This window comes from Taudactylus pleione, unplaced genomic scaffold, assembly GCF_031769625.1.
Source record: "Taudactylus pleione unplaced genomic scaffold, aTauple2 ptg000055l, whole genome shotgun sequence".
NCBI classification, from domain to species: domain Eukaryota; kingdom Metazoa; phylum Chordata; class Amphibia; order Anura; family Myobatrachidae; genus Taudactylus; species Taudactylus pleione.
In genome coordinates, this window is record NW_028284457.1 from 14,074,530 (window position 1) to 14,099,679 (window position 25,150).

The 25,150-nt window shown below is 44.8% G+C and overlaps 1 protein-coding gene across 2 annotated transcripts in view; it reads right to left on the reverse strand.

Moving 5' to 3' along the window:
• PKD2 (polycystin 2, transient receptor potential cation channel) overlaps positions 1-25,150 on the reverse strand; it is a 77,717-nt gene that overhangs the window by 11,311 nt on the left and 41,256 nt on the right. Inside the window, exons 7-13 of one of the 2 annotated variants that reach the window (XM_088464447.1) lie at positions 24,581-24,751; positions 19,601-19,782; positions 17,299-17,419; positions 15,621-15,719; positions 13,051-13,172; positions 12,489-12,606; positions 1,042-1,202 (exon numbers count right to left, since the gene is read on the reverse strand). In XM_088464447.1, the coding sequence (XP_088320573.1) occupies positions 1,042-1,202; positions 12,489-12,606; positions 13,051-13,172; positions 15,621-15,719; positions 17,299-17,419; positions 19,601-19,782; positions 24,581-24,751 (974 nt within the window). Of the gene's footprint in view, positions 1-1,041; positions 1,206-12,488; positions 12,607-13,050; positions 13,173-15,620; positions 15,720-17,298; positions 17,420-19,600; positions 19,783-24,580; positions 24,752-25,150 lie in introns of both variants that reach the window. The other variant, XM_088464446.1, reaches the window with a different exon arrangement.

Genomic DNA, 25,150 nt, shown 5'->3' on the forward strand with positions numbered 1-25,150 from the left:
GGGACGCAGCGTTGTACCGCACATGCTGCGGTCCGCTGTCCCTGGTGGTCTAGTGGAAGGCGCAGGATCAGTATCTGGCCCCACGCGCAGCCGGTCCCCAGGGAGCCCCCTGCCTGGGGACCAAAAAGGACTGTGTTACCGGCGGGTGCTCACCGTGGGACCCCGCCGCTTACCTTGTCCCCCGTGCATCCGGCCACAGTCCAGGTAGCCGGGGTCACCGCTAGCTGTGACCCCAGCTACCATCCAGCATCCCCGGATCGGTACCGGCGTTCTGGTACCGGCGGGGTGTAGGAGTGACAGCATGGACGTCAATACTGACTGTCCTATGCTGGAGCACTCTAGTTGTGCAGCCACAGCTGCGAAGAAATCTTCAGGGCCCTTGAAAAGACCCCCCTCTGTACGGTGCGACTGGTCCGCCCAGGCACCGACGAAAACTGAGTGGCCTGAGGCTCGGGGGCGGGGTATAGGAGAGGGACCCCAGTGCATCCTGGGAGGCTGAAAATTTAACTCTGTGGTGCCTGGATGTCTGCCGCCATCGCCTATACCCCAAGGTATCCTGTGGATACCCTATGGACCCTGAAGTAGAAAGTCCATTACATCATATGCTATATTTATGTGGTCACTGATTCTATTCTATAGTTCAAACTGAATCTGCAGCTGCATATACAATCTCCAACATAGTATTACAAACAGACTAGGGAGTCTATTTACTAAGCAGTGTTAGGAGACAGAGTGAAAAGTGATAAGGTGCCAGCCAATCAGCTCCCAACTGTCATGTCACAGGCTGTGTTTGAAAAATGACAATTGGGAGCTGATTGTCTAGCACCTTATCACTTTCTTATCACTTTTCACTCTGTCTCCTAACACTGCTTAGCAAATAGACCCCTAAGTCTATTGGCTAACAGCTGTGCAAAGTAAAAACACAAGTAGCTCACCCTTTAGCTTTTTTTTATGGGATTGCTCAATTGCTTCCCTGAGTTATAGATGTAAAGTGTTTTTCTGGATAACCACTATGTACAGAAATGCAATAGGTGCACTCACACTTGGAACTCCTCATAGGAGACACCACTGGAGCTGCTGCCTCTCCTGCGGGAGCTGTGCCCACTGTCCTCATCATCATCTTCTTCTGAGTCATCTAAACTGCGTGGGAAGCTACGACCACTCATAGGACGAGGCAGAGACCCCCGGTCCAGCTCCAAGTCCTCCTTGTGGGAAACAAACATACAGCTACTGATTGATGGTCATGAGGAGAGGAAAACATCCAAAATAGCGCATTTATTTTTATTTATGCAATGAGGTTTTATTGAGGGATAAAGGATAGAAGAAACAGATCTGAGTGAAAAGGTGAACACTGGGGCATATTCAATTGGGGGCGAGGTTTAGTGAGGTAAAAAACCTTGCGCCCAATTGTGGAATACAGTAAGTATGCTCGCTCCCGATACCCGCGATATTCAATTTAAAAGAATTGCACACAGGTTTTTTAGCACTGAATACCCCGCGGTGCGAGAAAAAAACAAACCCTACTTAAGTCCGTTGGTCTCCATGGCTCCTGGTCATCTCCCCTCCACCTTTGTATTGGGGAGGGGGCTGCTTGGAGGGGAGGTGGCTGCTTGGAGATTTAGTTCTCCCTGCAGCTACATACAGGGAGGCTCACACAAGGGGGTCACACAGACACACATACGCACACACACTCACACATTACTACACACACTCACAAAACATACTTACACACACCACTGCTACAGGATACCTGGTCGCAACGCTGGAGGGAGAAGACACTGCTTCAAAGGTATTTACTGACGAATTAAGCTAACTGGAAACTTCCAATTGCTTAATTATTCATTAGGAGGGGTGCCGCCGGGGTCCCAGAGCATTTCCCGACCATTTTTCCTAAAAATATGGATTTTAGGAAAAATTGATCATGCTCTAGAGATGCTCAAAAACTGAAAAGTCTTGCACCTAATTGAATAGCAAAAATCCCGCACCTGAAGCCAAAGCCTCGCAGATGCCGGATTTTTGCTATTGTCACACCTAATTGAATACACCCTATAGAGCAGTGTTTCCCAACTCCAGTCCTCAGGGAAACCTAACAGTGCACGTTTCCAGGTCTCCTCACATTGTCACAATATTTGTAAAAAAAAAATACGGATTGTGATAAATATGCCCCAAATATTTTTCACATAAATTTGAACGTGAAAAGGAATTTACTATTCTGCTCTTCCCAGGAGATGGGCTCCAATACGAGCCTGTCCTATAGAAGAGCTGGAAGCAGTGTGATAGCATAACCGATCACACTGCTTCCTAGTTCAGGTCCTCAGTGCACAATGCATATGTGCTGACGTCGGCCGGCATATACATTAACTGGGGGAGATGGAAAGGGATCCTGTCAAAAACGTGCAAAATAGTAGCCCTTAGCTAACCATAGGATCTGAAGATGGCAATAGCAATCAGGGCCAAGCTGCAGAAATCTGGCAATATGGGGGGGCTGCATTTGTGGATGAAAATGAAGGGTCAGCAGCAGATATTGGAGATATCTGCTGCAATCCCTCCATAGTAATAATATTTGCAGATATCCTCTGAAGACAACCGCAAATATTTAATGATAAAAAGGCCCCATTATCACAAGTAACATAATTAGTAAAAAATGTTTAAATGTCAGTCAGTTATTAATACACCTGTAGGAGAGATGGGAAACCTACACTGTTGGGGTTGAGGACTGGCATTGACAAGCACTGACAGAGTATTGCATGAATGATGCCATACATCGTGAAGTACAATCAAAACAAGTTAGACACACATGAAATACCCCAAAAAATGGATAGCATGTCCACTGCTAATGATATTCAGGAAAAGGTCTGAAAAGTTTATTGTGCTAGGTCCTAACCACCACTATGTACCAACTTTTGGGAAACATCACTTAACTTGGTGGTTTAGATGGAAATAGCGAATGTAAATGGGAAGGATCGAGCAAAGGGAAAATACTGTACTACCTGAATGAGAGGGGTAATGAATTGGGGAGGAGGAGAGGTGTGAGAAAACAGAACCAGCAAGCTGGTAGGTGAAAAAGGATGATACTCAGTCTAACTACACAAACAGTGCATGGAAATTAATACAAGTTCCATGTCCAGATAGTGTGTGTGTGTAGCTCCCTCAGCCAAATGCTTTCTCTGGCTTTGAGATAGTCAATTTACAATTCAAAACTGAGTGTAAATGTTTCAAAGTGGATGTGAGAGTAGCAGCAGATCACCTCCCTCTTATATTATTGGAGTTGAGTAATAGAACTGTAGATATATATATATAAGGATTTGGGACAAAGACTATATTTATCCTTCAAGGCTTGAAAGGACAATATGGAGCCCCTTGAATCGAAAACGTTGTGGATTCCTGGAAAAAGTCTTATTTAATGTTCGTCACGAGAGTTGTGTGTCCCAAAAGAGGGTATTACAGATAATATGAGGAAGGATAAGATGCTGAGGGATGTGGAGTAGGGCAATAGGGGAGTATCATTCTAAGACCAGGTTAGTGTAGATAGAATGGGTAAGTGACCAGTCAGAAACATTGGAAGAAGACTGCATGGAAAAAAGCCAATACATCAGGGATACCTAAGCCCCCAGCACTTGTTGTAACTGAAATGTGGCTACAGCAATTCTGTCATCTTTTTGCGAATCGTTTAGTGTGTGGCCAGCTTCAGATTAGATTGATATAATTTGTTTATGTCTGCATAGCTAAAAATCCCTAAATATTTCACAGCATCATTCAATTTAGAACAATAAGCAGGTCAGATTTCTCTACATTCACCTTATATCCAGCAAAGCATTGAAATAATATTCATTACTGCAGAAATTGAGTGGGCAGGTTTTGAAATAAAAAGCACCATATCGTCTGTAAATACAGCTAACTTGGCTTCGTAATTACCAACTCAAATCCTACAGAAAAAAAAAAGGAGATTTGCGGAGCGCCGCAGCCAATGGTTCTACATCAAATGCAAATAGCAGAGGGGAGAGTAGTTCCTCTCTGTAAAAAGGAAAAGGAATCAGAAAGTTAGCCATTACATACAATCTGAGATGTGGTGGAGGTAAATAAAACTAGAGTGGTGGACAAACATTATTTCGGAAAACCGAAATGGGCCAGGTATTCAAAAAGCTAATCGCAGAATACTAGATCAAAAGCCTTTTCGGCATATAAGGAAATAATGGCCTTGGCATCAAAGTTACCAGAATACCCTGACCATTGTACTACTGCTAGAACCTTTCTAAAGTTAACAACTGAATGTCTACCCCAAATGAAGCCTGCTTGGTCATTAGGAATGATGGATGGGAGGACTAGATTAAGTCTGTCTGCCAGAATTTTGGAGAGGAATTTATAATATATATATGTTTAAAAGAGAAATGGGACAATATGAACCACATTGTTCAAGATCTCTCACAGACTTCGGTAAGCCTTTAGTATCAGCAGAAATAAAAAAGGGGGGATGTAAGCAGTTATCTATTATGTAGTCAAAAACCAAGGTGAGGGCGTCACTAATCCTGGAGGATGGAACCTGATAATACTTCCTGGTTTGTCTGGGCCAGGAGATGGTTTTAATCCCTGGATGACTAGTTTGACTTCTAATTCAATCGAAGGTGTATGATACCTGAGGAAGTATGAGACCTTTCAAGAATTAGGTCTTATTGGTTGTATTTCCAGATGGTTGTGAATATAATAATTCATAGAAGGATCGAAGAGTGGATGTGATTTGAGAACTATCAGAAGTACGGGAACCATCAGGTTTACAAAGGGCTTTTATACTAGTGTACTGGGCCTGTCTTGTTTCCAAAATGATAAAACCTGTAATCTCTATGAAAGGAATACCGGTCTCCTAGTTGAGGTAAGACTTCTGTAAAGTGAGTCTTTTTCTGCATAGTAAGAGGAGCTGTTAAATATACCTGGGACCATTTATCTATGGTAGTACAGGTTGAGTCTCCCATATCCAAAATGCTTGGGACCAGGGGTATTTTGGATAACGGAATATTCCGCATTTTGGAATAATTGTATACCATAATGAAATATCTTGGGAATAGGACCCAAATATACACACAGAATGCATTTATGTATTATATACACTTTTACACACAGCCTGCAGGTACTTTTATACAATATATTCAATAATTTTGTGGCTCAAACAAAGTTTGTGTACAGAAATGAAATTCATTATGTTTCATATACACCTTATACACACAGCCTGTAGGTAATTTTATACAATATTTGTAATAATTTGTGCCTTAGACAAAGTTTGTGTACATTGCACCATCAAAAATCAAAGGTTTAAAAAATATTCCGTATTTCGGAATATTCTGTATTTCGGAATATTTGGATATGGGAGACTCAACCTGTATAATCAGAGCGACCATTACTTGTATAGGAAATAATGTTGCTCCGTAATACCACTTTAGAGGCCTTCCAAAACAACAAAGGATCTTCTTGGAACGATGCAAATTATTATGGAAGAACTTCTGACAGGATGATTCTAGAATACTACAACATTTTAGAGAGATGGAAAGGTGGGAAGGGGACCTCTCTCTACAGTGGTACATAAGGAAACCCAAACTGGGGCATGGTCTGACAAACCGGTTCCATCTCTGACGCTAGCACCCTAGGGAAGATAGCACCATAAACTAGAACATAGTCATTTCTTGATAATCAAGCAGGTGTTGCTGAGAGGTAAGTAAATTCTCAATCCAGGTAAATTTAGCTAAAATGACATCAACTTTAAATGTATAAAGAGCAGAGCCTATAACCATTCTATTTAGCATATGTAACTTAGCCACTTCAAATGGTACAAGATGGGTTTCTTGGAGGAAGCCCAAATCTAAATCGAATTTATTTAGATAAAGCAAAAATTTCCATTTGATTGGTGAATTAATTCCACCCATATTCCATAAGCCTACTTTTAGGGTAGGCATAAATACAACAGTCTAGGATGATATGAGAGAATACATAAAAACACTTGGAAGTATGAACAATAGTGTGAACCAAAATTTCATCCTAAAATTAAGGCAGCAACAATATCCAAACTCACAAAAATGGAATGAGACCATACAATAACAGGAAAACAGGAGGAAGGAGACAAGACGGAGAGACAAAGAAAAGGTGTCAAGAAAAATTGCAGGAATATCAATTCCACTTTTACAAACTAGATAACCGAGACGTCTCTAACCTAAAGGGCACACAATAGGTCTAAAGTGACTACAAATGTATTTGTCACAACTCAAGGATGGATAGTAGCTGCTAGCCCGTACTTCGGGATTGGCGAGACCTAGTACTGCGTCGCAGAGTCTAATGTGCCGGCGGTATTTTCACCAGGGACCCCCGCAAGAAGATTTGGACTTTGCTGCGTCTGACACGCAGGTTGCGGCCCTCACACTCCGTTCCCTAGCACAGGTGCTGGTATACTCTGGATAGGAGCGGTGTACGATGAAGGCGTACAAATGTAGCCGTCAAGCTGGGTCAGAATCAGATGGGCTAGACGGTACCAGGGATCAGACAATATCAGAGTCAGGAACGCAGCCATGGTAAGAACCAGAATACCAAGGGGGCGTGGCCTGGATGAGCTGGATGTAGGAAGCTAATAACGTAGCTCCTAGGCCCTAATATCCTACACACTATCCTGATCCCTGTACCCGGTCCCTGGCACTGACTATTTCCCTCAACACTCACCACTACCTGCTCCAGGAGTCCTAGGGTCAGTCTGGGTGCGCTGGCTGCTGTGTTATGGGAGCTGAAGATCTCTCCCTGCAGTGTCTCCTTGTCGCAGGCGCCATTTTGTATTCGGCCCCCGGTGTCTGAGGCTGCTCCTGGCTCCAGCACTCGTCTCCTCTCCTGTCCAGAGGGTGCCCTGGAGGGCTGGGGAGGTGAGGGACCCTCTCTCACTGCCTGCACAGTATCCTGCTTGCCGCTGCGGACCCGGATCGCGGCCGCCATCTTGGATCCGGATCAGGCTGACTTGTGGCTCCTGTCTTCAGTGCTGGGTGCAGCACACTGCTGGTTAGTGTCCTGGGCGGCTAGGGGGGTGGCTGATCCTCTCCCTGGATCTCTGGGGACACTTGGAAAATACAGCTCCTCCTCCTCCTGAACCCAGCTGCTGGCTACCACCCTGCACTGCTCTCCACTGCCTGCTGTTCCCTGCATCTGTCCCTGTGATCCAGTAATAATGGGAAAAAACTCCCAACAGTCAGCTGCTGCGCGGCTGGAGAGGATCTCCCATTCTGGAACTGGCGGGGCTACGGGACCCAGCACCTCAGGGACTCCGTCTCACTCTCAACCCTCAACCCTTTGGCCGTGATGATTTCACTGCCCACTTTGCAGTACAAAGAGCGCACCGTATTCCTGGTAGGGCTCTGCCTCCTGGCGTCCCCCTCGCACATTAATTGCCAAGATCCTGCATTTCAAGGACAGAGATTCGATCCTTCGTTTGGCTCGTCTACGTGGTCCTTTGGAATATAATGGAAATCGGGTGGCAGTGTTCCCGGATTTTTCTATGGATGTCCAGAAGTCTAGGTCCCAAATTATACAGCTTAAATGTCGCCTACGTGATCTGGGCCTCTCCTACGCTATGTTGTTTCCTGCCCGTCTGCGTGTGGTGGCTGATGGACGATCTCATTTCTTTGATTCCCCAAGTGAAGCTTCGTCGTGGCTGGATCTTAGGGGCCGTGGTGAAGATGCTCCTCCGGACTGACCTGGACTTGTTATTCCGTGAGCTGTGTTTGTTCTTTAGATAGTCTGATGATTATTAGATTTTAGTTGCTCTCCAAGTGGTAATGTTGTTGTGGTACCCGTTTTATACTGTAATCTTAGGTGCTGGTTCCCGGGGAGGGCAATTCTTTTCTGGCCCTGGCCGATACTCCACCTTTCGGCTGAGGTAAGAATTGCTCCCCCCCTCTCTCTTACTCTTTATTATAACTAAATAAAATAAGGGGTTTATTGGGTATTTTGTTTCGGGGTTAGTAGTCGGTAGGTTAGGGATTTAGGTATATCTGGTTGGGGTGGATATACAGGATGGGTTGCGGGTTTTTTCTTCAGGGTTATTATATGGGAATTTATTTTATGTTTTTATTTTATACTCTGGCAAGGAAGTGCTCCTAGGGACTTCCGTAAATAGGAGGAGTTTACACTGAGCGCCTAAGTGAGCTCTTGTTTTGGCACGCCTGTCCCTTTAAATTCTGCACAGAGCGGCACGCATGTCCCTATGAGTGCCACCAGCACAGACCAGCAGGGAAAAGCATGCAGCAGCCGAAGGAGAGGGAGAACGCCGGCAACCGTGCAGCAGCTGAAGTCAGAGTGATTCACTGCTGCGGGCGCCGGGAGCCTCGTGCCTGCTGCCCTGACAGAGTCCCCGGGGACCAATGCCGCCGGGCCCAGTAAGTAGACGCCGGGGTCCAGTGTGCTGTGACAGTATTACTCCTAGAAGAAAAGGAAGAGGCGGGGGTAGAACTGAGGAGGGAGTGGAGGAGTGTCTCCTCACTATATCAAAAGAGAAATGGAGGGCATATAATAGCAGATCTGAATGGAACACCAAATAATAGTATGCATATCTGTGAGGGGAGAAACAAGGGCGGCCCATATCATGTAGAATAAAATGTCAGACAAGTAAAACAGTGAACATTGCAAACAATGTGAAAAATGTACCCAGTGAACCCCTAGCAATAAAGGAATGAACTCAGATATTACGGTTTGGATAAATCCAGGATACGAGATGGGATGATGAACAAACTGGAAACGTTCAACAGGGATCGCTGGTGATAGAGGAAGAACAAGAGATGAATCGCACCACCAGTTTCCTCTAACATCTCTTGTTCTTCCTCGGGAGATTAACAGAAGCATCTAAACCATCAAAAAGATGGAGCCTGGCTGGGTATAAGAGTGCAAATTTGCAACCAGATTTAATCACACAGGAGCATTTCAGGGAAAACTCCTTACAGGCTTTCAATGAAGTAGTCCTGGAACACAAATAACGGATCCATGCCATTGTATGCGATTGTGGCAGCAGTGAACGTTGTGCCTGAAGTGGAGCTGTGCTGTCAAACAACTCTCCGCACTGCCAGGCCAGGAAGTCAATGTCAATAGAAGTAGTCTATAGGTAAAATGATCTTAATGCATAAAGTGGAGAGGCTTTATAAATTAAGAACATTTACAATATAGAGGGCTATCTGCATCCTCTGCCATCTAATGTTGCAAAGCAGAAACTGCAGTTTTATTTGCTCTGAAAATTAGGAAATTAATACTTTATTATACCAATCCCCCTTCATAATGTGAAGACCTGGTTCACTATACGTTTCATGATATTGTTGCAACAGAGACATCCTGAGATGTAGCACTTCTAATTCCCTCCCCTTTAGTTAAGCTGCCATGTAAAAGTCACCTGTCATGTACCTAGAGTGGTGGGCAGCCATTTTGTGAAATTAACCAATACTTTTGCAAGAATAATGCCCAATAAAAGTTAAACTGGGTACACACTGGGCGATATATCGCTGTTTAATCGAACGGATGATATATTGCGAGCGCGTCGGCGGGTGTGTACCCCCGATTTGTCTGCGAACGATGTCGCTCACAGACATATCACATCGGCTGTGCAGCACAGCAGATGGCCAATAGATCTTCAGATAAATCAGTGCATCTGCTGGTGCTGATCGCCCGTATACATGCTGCAGGGACCCGGCAGTGAGTGGCAGCTCAACTGGGCAGGCAAAAAAAAATGTGTTAATGTGTCGGGCGGACAATCATATTTCTTTAGGGTCACACAATTAGATTTAGACAAGACACAGAAAATATTTAGCAGACAGATATAACTATATATGAATAATTGACCAAATGCCTAACATAGAGAGAGGTTTCTTCTATGTTTTACTGTGCATTACATTACTCATTAGCTGGTTATATGAGTACAAGTGTATGCAATTGAGATTATCAACACTATAAATTGCACAACTGAAAAGTACACAAAGTTGTACTAAACATTCAGTGACCTACAGGGCAAGCACAGCTTAGACTGCAGTGATTCCCAACCTCAGTCCTCAAGCCACACTAACAGTCCTGGTTTTAGTGATATCCATGCTAAAGCACAGATGGTTAAATCAAAATAACTGAGGTACTAATTAAGTCACCTGTGCTCAAGTATGGCTATCCTTAAAACCTGGACTGTTAGTGTGCCTTGAGGACCGTGGTTGGGAACCCCTGGCTTAGAGGGTGGTGGAAAACAATATATTATTCATTCTACAGCAACGGAACTTTAAATTCTAAAAAAATAAGTTCTGTCTAACCATGCTGGTGCAAAGACTGATGTAAAAACGCACATTTTACTTTTAATTACAATTGTTAACCATCAATATCTAATATTAATAAAAATTAAGAATCCCTGCATTTTCCATCTTTATACTTCCATAAATTGCTATTAATGAATGCCACAGCCAATGGCGCTGTACAAAGGCTTCCATGGGAGTGTCCCAAACACTGGCTGGAATCAGGAGTTATACTGGGTGACATTAGGTTTTATTCTGCAGATCAGAAAGTACTGGGTTAATAGATAATATGTATATATACACATCTAGCCGTTATATAAATTCAATAAAAGTCATTGGAATCACAGATAGCAAAAATAATTTCTTTTTTTTACAAAAATAAAACCCCAGGAAAGGAGATTTGCAGAGGACACTTTAAAAAAACCCAAAAAACCTGGTAAATGAAAACGCAGCGTCAAAGAACAGTACACAAATTGCATAATGTGTCATGGTTTAGTTTCTAACAGCTTTAACTTCTATGGACTCCAATAAATGGTGATGCAAATTATAAGTCAGAACTGATCCTTTGCATCGAGCCCAATTGTACACACAGGGGTAAATTTACTAAGGTGCAGGTTTTTAGAAGTGGAGATGTTGCCCTTAGTAACCAATCAGATTCTACTTATTTATCTAGCACCTTCTCGAATGTAATAACTAGAATCTCATTGGTTGCTATGGGCAATATCTGCACTTCTAAAAACCCGCACTTTAGTAAATATACCCAACAGACTGATGCATCTGCACAAAATATTTACTACATCAAACTTTGCAAAGAGAACGTATGTAAAAACGGGTGTGATTTTCTTTTGTGTGCAAATATTGCTATATTACCATAGGACTCCCTATGTTGCTGGGACATCAGGAAACATAAAAAACCCTAGGTATGCACTATAGAGTGACAATCACTAAATAAAAGAAGTCTCTCATTTTGGTCATGCAAATAATAACTGCACTCAGAACATATTGTAGATGTAATTTACTGTAAGCATCACCACTGTCTGTTCTAGTTACACAAAGGTACACAACTGAACACAGTGGTCTGCCTTTCTATCCCGCTACGGCACAGAAGCCATATTCTCTGTCAGTGGTGGGCTGGGCCACAGGGGTAGGGTGCCATGTGTCCCCCGGGCAGTCTGTGTCTCTGTGACACAGCTGCACCGCGCGTGTAGTGTAGCGCTGACCGGACGGAGTTCGGTCAGCGCTACACAGTGACAGACAAACACACAGCCGCCGGCAGCTGTGTGTTTGTTTTGAGTGGCAGCCAATGAGAGTCTGTCAGACTCTCACTGACTGCTGCTGCGCCCACTGCAGGAGCCACTCCATCTTCCGGCTCCTGCAGTGGGTAATGGGAGAGACGTCATGACATCATGACGTCTCTCCCATAATACTGAGCGGCCCTGCCCAGGGAGGACGAACTGAGGAGCTGATGGCGGCAGCGGGGATTCAGGTAAGTGTATTTTTTTTTTTATTACCTGTGTCTACTGGGGGGCACTACTGGGGACACTACATGGGGGATTACTACTGGGGGAACAACAAGGGGGGGGACTACTACTGGGGGCACTACAAGGTGGGACTACTACTGGGGGCACTACAAGGGGGGGACTACTACTGGGGCACTACAAGGGGGGCTACTACTGGGGGCACTACAAGGGGGGGGACTACTACTGGGGGCACTACAAGGGGGGACTACTACTGGGGGCACTACAAGGGGGGGACTACTACTGGGGGCACTACAAGGGGGGGATTACTACTGGGGGCACTACAAAGGGTGGGACTACTACTGGGGGCACTACAAAGGGGGGGGACTACTACTGGGGGCACCACTACTGGGGGCACTATATAACGGGCTTACTACTGGGGGCACAAGCACTGCACAAAGGGGGACCACTACTGGGGGCACTGTATAAGGGGCACTGCATAGGGGGATCACTACTGGGGGCACTACTGGAGGCCTGCATAAGGGGGTCCTCTCCTGGGGCACATGGGGCACTGCATATGGGCACCACTACAGGGGGCTGCCCCATATCTTTATTTTTACTTTACATTAATTCCATATGGACCCACTTCCTACTTGGAAGACTTGAGGGGGGGTTGCCAGCCAGCCCCTGTTCTCTGTATCTCCCCAATGTTCAATCAATAATAAAGCAGACATGTTCTCAACATAATGTAGCTCACCCTCTCTTTCTCCAGGTCATCCCGCATCTGCTGATGCTCATGTTCAGTAAGTTCCTGATCCCCGTCTTGGTCATATTTGGCAAAAATTGCCTCAATTTCCGCGTCAGTATGTCCTTTCCTGAAATAAAAGCAATATATAATGAGAAAAGTGTGCACAGTATTTCAGAATAGATTCCCCAATAGCGAATTCTGACTGTAGATTCACATTCAGCAATGAAAAGTGCAGACATACGATGTACTCCTAACTAACATAAACCCCAAATAAGGAACATTCAAATATGATCCAGCAGAATTCTAAGCTAAAATGTCAGGTTCAATCACATTACGCTTTCTGAATTACTGCATGATCTGACTTTTCTTGATCACCATATAGTTATCGGTGTTATTTGTTTTTCCACAAAAGAATTCTAGGTTTTTTTTGTTTTTGTTTTTTAATAAAAAAGGAAGTTATCAGAGAAAACAATAGGACATTTTATGCAGATAAACAGAAGGCATTGTAGATGGGTGTATAGGCATTTCAGTTCAATAAGACTGGGAAATGTGAGTGAAAAATTATTTTTACCCTTTTAAGTCTTGTCGTAACTCATCAAAATTCAGCTTTCCCCCTCCTTGCCGGAGGCTCTCCGAAATATCATCCACTGCGCTTTTTTTCAGCTTAAGTTTCACCATTGCTTTACTAAAAGCCTGGGAAGATAATAAATATAATTTTTAGTCGTATTTTAAATTACACTATAACTTACATTTTGTATTTCACCTATACTGTAACTTGTATTTCACCTATACTGTAACTTGTATTTTACCTATACTGTAACTTGTATTTTACCTATACTGTAACTTGTATTTTACCTATATTGTAACTTACATTTGTATCCAATAAAGCGGAAACCGAGTAGAAAGTTACTAGGTCGTGTTTCCACCACGTAATTCCATCCATTGAGGTGTAGGAATTGAAAATATGTATTGAAAACATGAACATTTATTAATTGAAACACATTGAAATATTTTGCTCTGTTCCATACAAAGAAAATTGGTACCCAAACAGTAATAACACTGAATAATATATATGTGCCACGGGTGTCAGCTGGGTATATTAAAGAAAGAGTGATTTCTTGTTAGGTAGGTGTTAGTTTTCATAGGTAACACAGAGAAATATATCTATTTCCAGAAAGGATTTCTTGAAAAATTGAAGATCCATTCTTGTGGTAGCTCCAAATGCATTTGCCAGTATCAAAATTACTGTATGTCATTAAAGAATCCAGATACTATAGACCAGTGGTTACCAAACATTTTTGAATCACGACACCCTAGAGTACAGATGGGTCCACATACATCTAGCCTTCTGGCGCGTTAAACAGCCCTTCTAGTCACGACATTGCGTGGCGTGACTCTGTAGCGCTAAGCATCTTTTCATGCGTCTTTTTACAAGATGCAAATAGATATAATTTTAATCAGCAGAAGCTGCTTGTGCTATGCAGCATGCATAAGTTCTCTGTGTGTCTGCGGGTGTATCTAAACACTACGTTACAGTGTTACAGCCGCTGACACTGTAACGTAGCATTTCGCATGCAGATACACCCGCACTCGCTCACAGAACATAGGCATGCTGCATATCGTTTTAATCAGTTGTGCGAATAAGAGGCACAACTGACTAGTGCCCTGAGTATACTGCTGCGAGAGAGGAGAGGGCCGCAGACAGAGACTGCACACAGGCCCCCTCCTCTCTTGAAACGCCCCTGCTGGATTCGCTATATGTCGGCAAAGCTCCTCTTACTTCAAGTAGTAGTTCAGTAAGCTGAAATACTTTGCTTTGCTGTTAACATTTGAATGATTCCACTAACTACAGGTTGTTCTACCAACCCTTTATTCATTTTGTGCTTGTCTGTGAGTACTGTTTCGTAGAATAAACGTAAATTATCTGGTCATACTCAATTGCATCTGAACAGTTTTTTCAGGATGTTTATAATTTGTTTTTGTTTTTTTCTGTACAGTACACTAAATGTGTGGAAGGGGATAAATAATTACATTTGTTTTTGTTAATGGAGAGCTAGGGGGTTTAAGTGTATTGCAGCATAGCTTCTCACTCTAGTACTGTATTGCAGCATAGCTTCTCACATATGGCACCATAGCTTCTCACTCTAGTACTGTATAGCAGCATAGCTTCTCACTCTAGTACTGTATTGCAGCAAAGCTTCTCACTCTAGTACTGCATTGCAGCATAGCTTCTCACTCTAGTACTGCACTGCAGCATATTTTCTCACTTATGGCAGCATAGCTTCTCACTCTAGTACTGCATTGCAGCATAGCTTCTCACTTATGGCAGCATAGCTTCTCACTCTAGTACTGCATTGCAGCATAGCTTCTCACTCTAGTACTGTATTGCAACATAGCTTCTCACTTATGGCAGCATAGCTTCTCACTCTAGTACTGCATTGCAGCATAGCTTCTCACTTATGGCAGCATAGCTTCTCACTGTAGTACTGTATTGCAGCATAGCTTCTCACTCTAGTACTGTATTGCAGCATAGCTTCTCACTCTAGTACTGCATTGCAGCATAGCTTCTCACTCTAGTACTGCATTGCAGCATAGCTTCTCACTCTAGTACTGTATGGCAGCATAGCTTCTCACTCTAATACTCTATTGCAGCATAGCTTCTCACTTATGGCAGCACAGCTTCTCACTCTAGTACTGCATTGCAGCATAGCTTCTCACTCTAGTACTGTATTGCAGCATAGCTTCTCACTCTAGTACTCTATTGCAGCATAGCTTCTCACTCTAATACTCTATTGCAGCATAGCTTCTCACTCTAATACTGTATTGCAGCATAGCTTCTCACTCTAGTACTGTATTGCAGCATAGCTTCTCAATCTAGTACTGCATGGCAGCATAGCTTCTCACTTTAGTACTGCATGGCAGCATAGATTCTCACTCTAGTACTGCATGGCAGCATAGCTTTTCACTTTAGTACTGTATTGCAGCATAGCTTCTCACTCTAGTACTGTATTGCAGCATAGCTTCTCACTCTAGTACTGTATTGCAGCATAGCTTCTCACTCTAGTACTGTATTGCAGCATAGCTTCTCACTCTAGTACTGTATTGCAGCATAGTACTCTAGTAAAAAAAATGATCTCTTACTTTCTTAATAAGGTCAGCCAATTCCATTTCACTTTTTTGCTGAGCCATATCTGTTTTGACTTCTGAATAAGTATCACTGATGATGGCCAAAAACATGTTCTGGTAAAGAAAGAAGGTGTTAATACATAATAATGAAAACAAATTGAATTTAACAACTCTACACACACTTACGGGGTGATTTAGAACATGATGGCCACCATGCGGCTTTCTGTAAACTCATTAAGCTGCAGAGAAAAGTAGAGATGTTGCCTGTAATTGGCAAATATGCAAGCAGCCAAACATTGCGGTGATGTTTAGCTGTACATCAGCCATAACTGAATTTGCCCCTTAGAGTCTACACAGGGAGGAACTTGCATACAATGGCCCTCATTCAGAGCCGTACGCTCTGAGCAGACCGCACGCTCTGAATGAGGGCCGGTCTCCATGAAAATGGAGCGTCCTCCTGGACGCTCGTATAGCTGTGGGTCACCACCCACAGCCTATACGAGCGTGCATTTTGATGGCCGCGATGGTCGTGACCATCGCGACCATCGAAACTGCAAGCCGGAGCCTGCGGTTGAGGTTTTCAACCGCAAGCTCCGGAGTGATTTTGGCTCTATCAGAGCCAAAATCACTCCCACTGACATCACTAGTCATGTCAGTGGGCCGGCTTTTGACGGGAGGCGTTCCCGTGGGAACGCCCCCGTCAGGGAGGCACGCCCCCGGCACGCCTACCAAAGGGGGCGTGCTGTCAATCAACATCGACAGCACGCCCCCTTTGATCAGACACAACGAGCGAAGGACTTTCCTTCGCTCGTCGCGTCTGGCGCATGCGCACGACGGAGCTCCCTCCGTCGTGCGCATGCGCAGTCCAGAACATCGACCCACTTGCGAGCGGACAGCCGCTCGCGAGTGGGTCTGAATCAGGCCCAATGTTGGAACTACCACAATGGGGAGCAGAAGTGAGGAGGAGCATGCCATGCACACTGAAGACCGAATTGTGGGATGGTTGACAGGAATTTTCAGGACCTCCCCAAATTTAGTTATGAGACCTTGCAGTGACCTGTTTCGCCACTGATCGCATGTATATAGCAATCAAAGTATATACAGGTGTTCCTGCTTTATATCCTGCATACATATGTAGTACGTCGTACAGCCTTAATTATAATTAAAAAAATTACAAATTTTTCTTGGTATAATGGATTTTCAAAATGTAGGGTGTTGAAATAAGGCAGCTCCAGGTTTTAAAGATGGGGCAGAACATAGGTTATTATAGGAAATGTATGGCAAGCAAGCTGCTGTGGAACTACACATCCCAGCATACCCTGCCACAGTTTTGCTGTTACATCACGCTAAAACTGTGATAGAGTATGATGAGATGTGTAGTTCCACAGCAGTAGGAGTGCCACAGGTTGCCCAAATCTAGGTTATTAAATACTTGCTTGAAGGACTATTAAAGTAAGCTTAATCTACAATATAATTTATCGGGATAATGATACATTTTGGCATTTTAAAATGATATGATACAACTATGTATGACCCAGCATTAGTGTCCGATAGAAGTCTGATCTCCTGAAATCATAAAAATTCAATCACATCAATCTTCTATGACACAATATTATCTGAAGGAAACGTTGAAAAAGATATAAATTAAAAGGGACAACATGAGAAAACTCAACAAAGAATATGAAGCACATACCAACAGTATGAAGAACATAAGGAACACAAAAGATGTAAAGTATATGGGCCCCAATATACGATTTGCTTCCTCAACCTCGGTAAAGTTGAAATCTCCCAAAAGAATACGGAACTGGGTGAAACTGATATAAAGAAACAATACAAGTTAATTAAGGGTCAAATATATGTTTTGTCTTTCTGAAATATGAAGAACTGTAATCGGAGCTGCTGTGTAATGTGAATATGGTATATGTAATCCAGAGGTTTTTATTAGAACATGCAAGTCTGGATACATAAAGCCGCGTATCCACTTGCCGATTAAACAGAGCGATTGAATGATTACGACATCGTAATCATCGCTCATTAATCGGGCATGAAAATGTCGAAAACGGCCAGCGATGCGCGCTCCCGCTGGTCGTTTCCGACATCAATCATCGCCCGAACATGCCGGTCAATCTGCCGATAACGACGGATTGGGCATGTTGGGGGATGAGGGAGGGTGCCTGCACTGAACAACATTTTGTTCAGTGTGGGCACCTACAGGATGAGGAACGACTGAACGATTACGATGTCGTAATCGTTCAAACGTTCCTCAGTCGGCAAGTTGATACGCACCTTAAGATTCCTGTGTGCAGTGGCGTAACTGTAGAGGGTGTGGGGGGTGCATTTGCTATGGGGTCCGGTGGCTTAGGGGGCCCGCCAGCCCAGCAAGCGTCCTCCTGCACCCTATGTAGCACGGCCGGCCAAGTTGCTGGTGCAACTGGGAACGCTGGTCCCTGAAGCGATCAGAGGCTAAAGACACCTCGTCACCCGCAATGAGAGGAGCCTGCGCCTGCTGTTGGATATAGTCAGTTCCAGTCAGCGGCAGCGTCTATGCAGGGAGCTGACGGCGTGGACTGCACAGCGGAGGGGGGCCACAGCATAAGGGGCACTACTAGGGGCATTACTGAGGGCACAGCATAAGGGGCACTACTTGGGCATTACTGGGGGCACTGCATTAGGGGCATTAATGGGGGAACAATATAAGGGACACTGCATAAGGGGCACTACTGGGGTAATGCATAATGGGCACTACTGGGGCACTGCATAAGGGGTTTTAATACAGGGAGCACTGCATAATGGGCACAACTACAGTGGGTACTGCATAAGGGGCACAACTACAGGGGGCACTGCATAAGAGGTTTTAATACAGGGGGCACTGCTTAACGGGCACAACTAAAGGGGGCATTGCATAATGGGCACAACTACAGGGGGCACTGCATAAGGGGCACAACTACAGGGGGTATTGCATAATGAGTGCAACTACAGGGGCACTGTATAGGTAGGCCTATGGGGGCCCAGAGAACATTTTGCTATGGGGCCCCCATACCTCTGGTTACGCCCCTGCATGTGTGTCTAGTACTGAGCAGACATAAAAGACTGACAGTCCTCCTATCCTGTATAGCAAGCTAAAATAACAGTATGCTTATCATATACATCTACATCTAATAAGCACAACTGAGCAATGTCACTTGTTGAGGGTAGTGTGTTAAATAAGGTCTGTGTTTTGCCTTTTCAAATATTCAAAAACACATGTGGCCAGAAGTCCCTGATGACAGATCAGCATGATTGGTTACTACCATACTGTTAGGGCTATATCACACACGCTGGTTTTCATCGGCCGGCAAAAAAAACTGTCCAAAGCCGGCAGGTTTTTTTTTTAGGCAGTCAGTGCCTTTCACGTGCAATGGCTTTGAGCAGTTTTTAATGTTGTGTTTTTTTTCCTCTATTGGGCATGCGCGGCAGCAGCTGTACAAGCCGAGAAAAGCTGGCATGTGTGAAAGGAAGCATTGTAACATATACCTCACTGACTTGCAGGGACGCCACAGACACGACAGCCGTCCTTGTTAGTGGATATTCCTGGCTGTAACACCGTGCCGTCTGAAAGGACCCATCCATTTCCATACTTAATTAAATTTTACACACCGCCCTGTTTTTTGCCGCCTGGTGAAAACCGGCGTGTGTGAAATAGTCCGTACTACGAGGTACAATAATGTACTGGCTAGAGAGGCAATTAATTTTTACTAAACAATTTCCTGAATTCTTTTACATTGTACTCAGCACATCATGATGATTTAACATTATGATCTTATATCAGCATGACAAACTATTTACAATTATACCAGTACTTTTGCCTATATCCTATTTTTATTTTATTTATTGAGATTTTGTGGTTGTCCCTGTAGTAATAATTAAAATAAGTTCCCATGAAAGAAATGTGAATGTACATAAGAATGAGTGTGTATGGATAGTGATTATATACACGATCTGCAAAAACTACTTACATACAATCTTGGAAAGTGCGGAAGTCATCAACCTGGCTGCCGAACACCAAGTAGGCAAACTGGGCGTATGCCAGAAAAATTATGAAAAACATAATAGAAAAACCCAGGATGTCCTTGGCACAGCGGGACATAGTTGTTGATAATTGGGTCATGGTCCGGTTGAAGTTCACAAACTTGAATAGCTGTCAGTAAAAAAGATGTATCTATGTACAGTTAGTGCTGCCTTTATTGTGGTTCTCTCAAATCTCATATCACAATTGTCCCAACATGGTGCAGGCTACAGCCAATTAGTTTCATTGAGAAGATGGTGAATCCACAGAATTGGTGGCCTATTGTTAGTGTCCAAAAGACTGTTCCATATTTAATTTAATACTGAGTAATGTAAAGTAAGCAAAGTGGATAGTGTTGACGCCTCACAGCATGGGGTTATGTGTTTGACTTGACCAGTGCTCTGGGCCTGATTCAGACCCGGTTGCTCTGACAAAGCGCTCGATCTGAATCAGGACCAGGCTTTTTTTCTTTTTTGGAGTGGCCTCTTGGCCGCTCGCATAGCTGTGGGTGACCACCCACAGCTATATCGAGCAGCCATGATGATGGTCGCGATGGTCAAGACCATCGCGCTTGTGACAAGACCCTTGTGGTAGGGTCTCGTTCATCGCAAGCCCCAGAGAGCTTTCGGCTCTAACGGATGTCAGTGGGGCCGCCCCATACGACAGGAGTTCTCATGGGCAGCCACCCCCCCCAGCCCGCCCACCAAAGGGGGCAAGCTGTCACTCAACATCGACAGCTCGCCCCCTTTGGTGCGATACCCGGAGCGACGGATTGTCCGTCGCTAGCCGGGTCTCGCGCATGCGCACGACGGAGCCGGCTCCATCGTGCGCATGCGCTGTGGGCCACCATCGACCTGGTTGCGAGCGCTCACCGCTTGCTACCGGGTATGAATTAGGCCCTCTATTTGTTGGCATGTTTCCTCACTCCAAAGGCCTAATGGTATGTCAATTGAATAGGACTGATGTGAATGATTAAGTAGTGTCTGTAAAGTTCTGCGTAATAATATGTAAGTGCTATATAAATACCTTAATACAGAGTTTCCCAAACTCAGGGCCTGATTCAGAGCCGCTCGTAAGCGGCCGCTCATTCGCTCTGAGCGATGTTCGCACAACTGCGCATGCGTATGGGTCATAATGCGCATGCGCAAACCAGTCATTGCGGTCGGAAATCGTGCGCTCATAAAACAGCGAGGGGCTGCTAATTTGATTGACAGAATGTACCGTTTGTGGGTGGTAACAGGGGAAGGTGCTTGAAAACGGGGGAGTGGAGATCCGAACGCAGGCGTGTCTAACGGTCAAAAGGGCGTTTAATGGGAGTGCATAATTAGTAAAGGAGCGTCATCGACCACGTCACTTGGTTGTCTTTTAGCCTGAACTGCTCGCAGTGATAGCGGCAAGAAAATCCTACCACAACCACTGCGAGCAGTTCAGATGCCTCTCGATGTTCCCGATTAATCTAATAAATATCGGAGATGACGTGTGATGCGAACGGCAAAGGGGCGTCTTTACAAAATAGCGAGCGCATTTTTCGAATGCTCGCTCAGACATAGAGGCGTCAACACACCGCAAAGAGCGAGCGCTCAATTTAAATATCCGGCCCCTTTTTTAGAACGACCGTCCGCAAATAGCGTCCGGCTCTGAATCAGGCCCACAGTCCTCAATGCTCCCTAACGGTCTAGGTTATAAGAATAACCATGCTTGGTCACAGGTGACTTAGGGGTCTACTAAGCCTTGGTTGGAGATAAGGTAACAGCCAATCAGTTCCTGTCATTTTTCAAACACAGCCTGTGACATGACAGTTAGGAGCTGATTGACTGGTACCTTATCTCTGTTCTCTTTATCTCTATCCAAAGCTTAGTAAATAAAACCTCAATTAGTACCTCAGTCTTTTCATTTAGCCATCTGTGCTCAATCAAGGATATCCTTAAAACCTGGACCATTAGGGTGCCTTGAGGACCGGGTTTGGGAACCTCAGTCTTAATAAATAAAACAGTATGTATACATAAAAAGGTTTATCTATGTGCTACCATGCCCTATATGGAGCACCTTATAAAATGAAGTACATCCCAATATAAGAGATCACTGCTTGAGCATTTCAATAACTCTCTAAAAGCATTTATTCCATTTGGAGGAAAGCCCCTGAATTATCCAGAATACACATTGATATCACCATAGATGAAATCTTTATGCCGACGGAATATAGTTTATACTAGTTCGAATTCCATGACACACCCACATATAAATGTAAGTACTAACGGAGTAACTAATATTCCAACCAACATTTTTCTTGGGGAACAAGACAATCATCAGACGGCGCGCACGGCATGTTTTTCTGTAACCGACAAGTTTTTTTCAGATATATTAATCTGTTCTCTTTATCTTATTACATTACCCCTTTGGTTTTCCTCTCAGTGGTTTCATAGTTCATAAGATGCCAATGTTGTATCCAATAACTCATTTCAGCCACATTGAGGGGGAAATTCAATTAGCCACCGTACTTTACCCCTGGCTAATTGTTCCCCCGGGCTAAATCAATTAGCCCTAAAGATGGCATTTATCGGTGGCTGGCCTGGCCTAATTGAAGGAGGCATTGTATGTCTGTGCTTTACAGATGTGACCCCATAAATTATTGCTGCAGTCGTGCCAAACATCTCCTCTCGGCGCGCCAGGTCCCATGCTACATTGCTAGCGCAGGGCGTCTTATATTTTTTATTAAAAATGCGTCTCAGTCGCATGTGATGTGACTAAGACCTCCATCTGTTCGTGACTAAAGCAGGGCTCGACGAAACCCGGGGACCAGGTCGCCATGGCGACCAGATTTGGCTGCTTGGCGATCAGATTTGAGGGTAACCCCCTGGCGCTGCTAGTGTAGTGCAGACCACGAACGCGGTCCACACTACAGAGCAAACACACAGCCTGCCAGCAGTGGCTGTGTGTTTGTTATAGCAGTCGATGAGAGTCAGACAGACTTTCATTGGCTGCTGCGTCCACAGAGGGAGCCGGCTGGAGCTCACTCATGAGCTCCGCCTTCCGGTTCCCCCTGCAGCGGGTGATGGCAGAGACGTCATGACCCGGAGGAGTGGACTGCGGCAGTCGTCAGCAGGAGCGGGGATCATGTAAGTTGTGTTTTGTTTTTTTGTGTGTGTAAGGGGCACTGCATAGGGGGGGGGTTGTGCTACAGGGGGCACTGCATGGGGGGGGGTGGCCGCTACTGGGGACACTGTATGGGGAGGTCGCTACTGGGGCACTGTACAGGGTGGGGCCGCTACTAGGGGCAATGCATAGTGGGGACTACTACTGGGGTCACTGCATGGGGGGGGGGGGGGGACTACTACTGGGTGCACTGATCAAAGGAGCACTACATAGGGGGACCACTACTGGGGGCACTGTATATGGGGAGCACTATATAGGGGGACTACTACTAGGAGCACTGTAGAGGGGAAACTACCACTGGGGGCAATGCATAGGGCGGACAACTTCTGGGGGCACTGTTAATGGGGCACTACTGGGGGCACTGTATATGGGGCACCACTGAGGGCACTGCATAGGGGTGCCTAAAGTATATTCTTGCACCTGAGCCCACCACTCTCTAGTTCAGACACTGCCGGAGGTGGCTTTGCTTGCCCGGACTTTTTTGGCTTCGGAGGGGTGGGTCTTTCTGGGGGTTGGTTGCCTGGAGAGGGGGGTTAGCTTCTCAGTACCGTGGCTGTGGGAGGGTGGTTTACCTGGGGTACCCCATTAGTGGTGTGGCCATGGGCAGTGGCATATCTATAATGGGTGCAGTGTGTGCGAGGCACACGTGCCCCCGGGTACAGGGGGGCCCCGCACCGCACCCATATTTTTTTTAAACTTACCTGTCTGAGGTCCCGCGAAGGGTGTCACTGCTGCTCAGACCGCCAGAAAATGTCCGCCGCGGCCATTTTTCCGGCGTTCTGCGCATGCGCAGTATTCTCCGGGCACACTCTAGTACCCAGAGTCTACTAATGCTCCGGTGGCTGGCCAGCCGCATCAGTCGGCTGCCAGCCACCAGGGAGAGAGGAGGGGGCCCCGTACGAGGAGTGCACACAGGCCCCCCCTCTCTTAAAACGCCCCTGGCCTTGGGGTTTGGTTACCGGGGCGTAGGTGCTCAGTAATGCTGCCCCGGGGGAAGGGGGGTCTGGCTGCTACACTTTCATCCTGGCTCAGATATACAAGTGTTAGAATTTAGAAACATTTGTCAAGCCCTGGACTAAAGGGTCTATTTTCTAAGCCATGGAGAGAGATAAAATGGATTGAGATAAAGGACCAATCAATCAGTTCCTGTCACATTACAGGCTGTGTTAGAAATATGACAGTTAGGAACTGATTGATTGTTCCTTTTTCTCAATCCACTTTATCTTTCTGAAGGCTTAGTACATAGACCCGAGTCTCTATACGAAATGCAGCGGCCGCAGTTTTTTCCACGCCAAGTTCCGTTGTGCTTTGTATACAGACTCAGTCGCACACAGATATACAAGTGTTGCAAATGAATCAACAGAGTCTCCTGGTGCGTCCTAGTACATCTAAGACGCATTTCCGTAAAAAAAAAAAAAAAAAGACGCCCTGCGCTAGCAGAGTCGCATAGAACCTGGCAGCTCACTCACGCCAGGCATCATGCGCAGCATGGTGTATTGAGGCTAGATGTTGGAGGACACATGTATGCTCTGCTTTCCTGTCTGATGCTATAGAGCTCTGTGGCTACTTACAATCAAAAAACATAATACATTATATCCCATGTGTTTGTCTTTTCTCTGTTGTTGTGACAAATAATCAGATTTACAAAAAAGAAAAATGAATAATAAGATCGCTGTTGTCGGACATCTGCAGCCTAATACAGGGCTAACTCCACTGTGTACAAGCAATAGCAAATCTTAACTTACATATAAGTTATACATATTAAGTGAATTATTACCTTAACCCAAGCGAAGAACACAGTGACAGCAGCAACGTTATTAAACTGTTTCTGCCAGTAAGCTACAGATTCAAAGTTAGGAAAAACATTCATGTCCACTATGAGCTCCTTCAGTGGTCTTTCCACAACCGACATCCTGTGTAGATTGATGCCCACCGCCACCACAGAGAGCTGCAGACAAGAGACAGAGGTAAACAATTACTCATATTCTACGGTAAAGTCTCATAAAAAGTCTGACAACTGGGCCAATTAGACACACATACAAAATAATCACATATTACAATGCATGACAGTATACACAGTACTACATAAAACACGTCAGGGACCTTCTATCAAACTAAGCATTCTTTTAAAAAAACATCACAATCACATCAGGTAAGAACTTGTGCTACAGAAAATGAGCTTTGCACAAACTAGGGCAACATGTTTGTACAGTATCATAATATTAGCAACATATGAAAGAACAATTACTGTACATCATATAAATAGGTAAATGTGGCCTTTCCTATCACAGGGTTATAATTTGACATATTAACACTTTACTTCATTACATGATACAGCACTGCAATT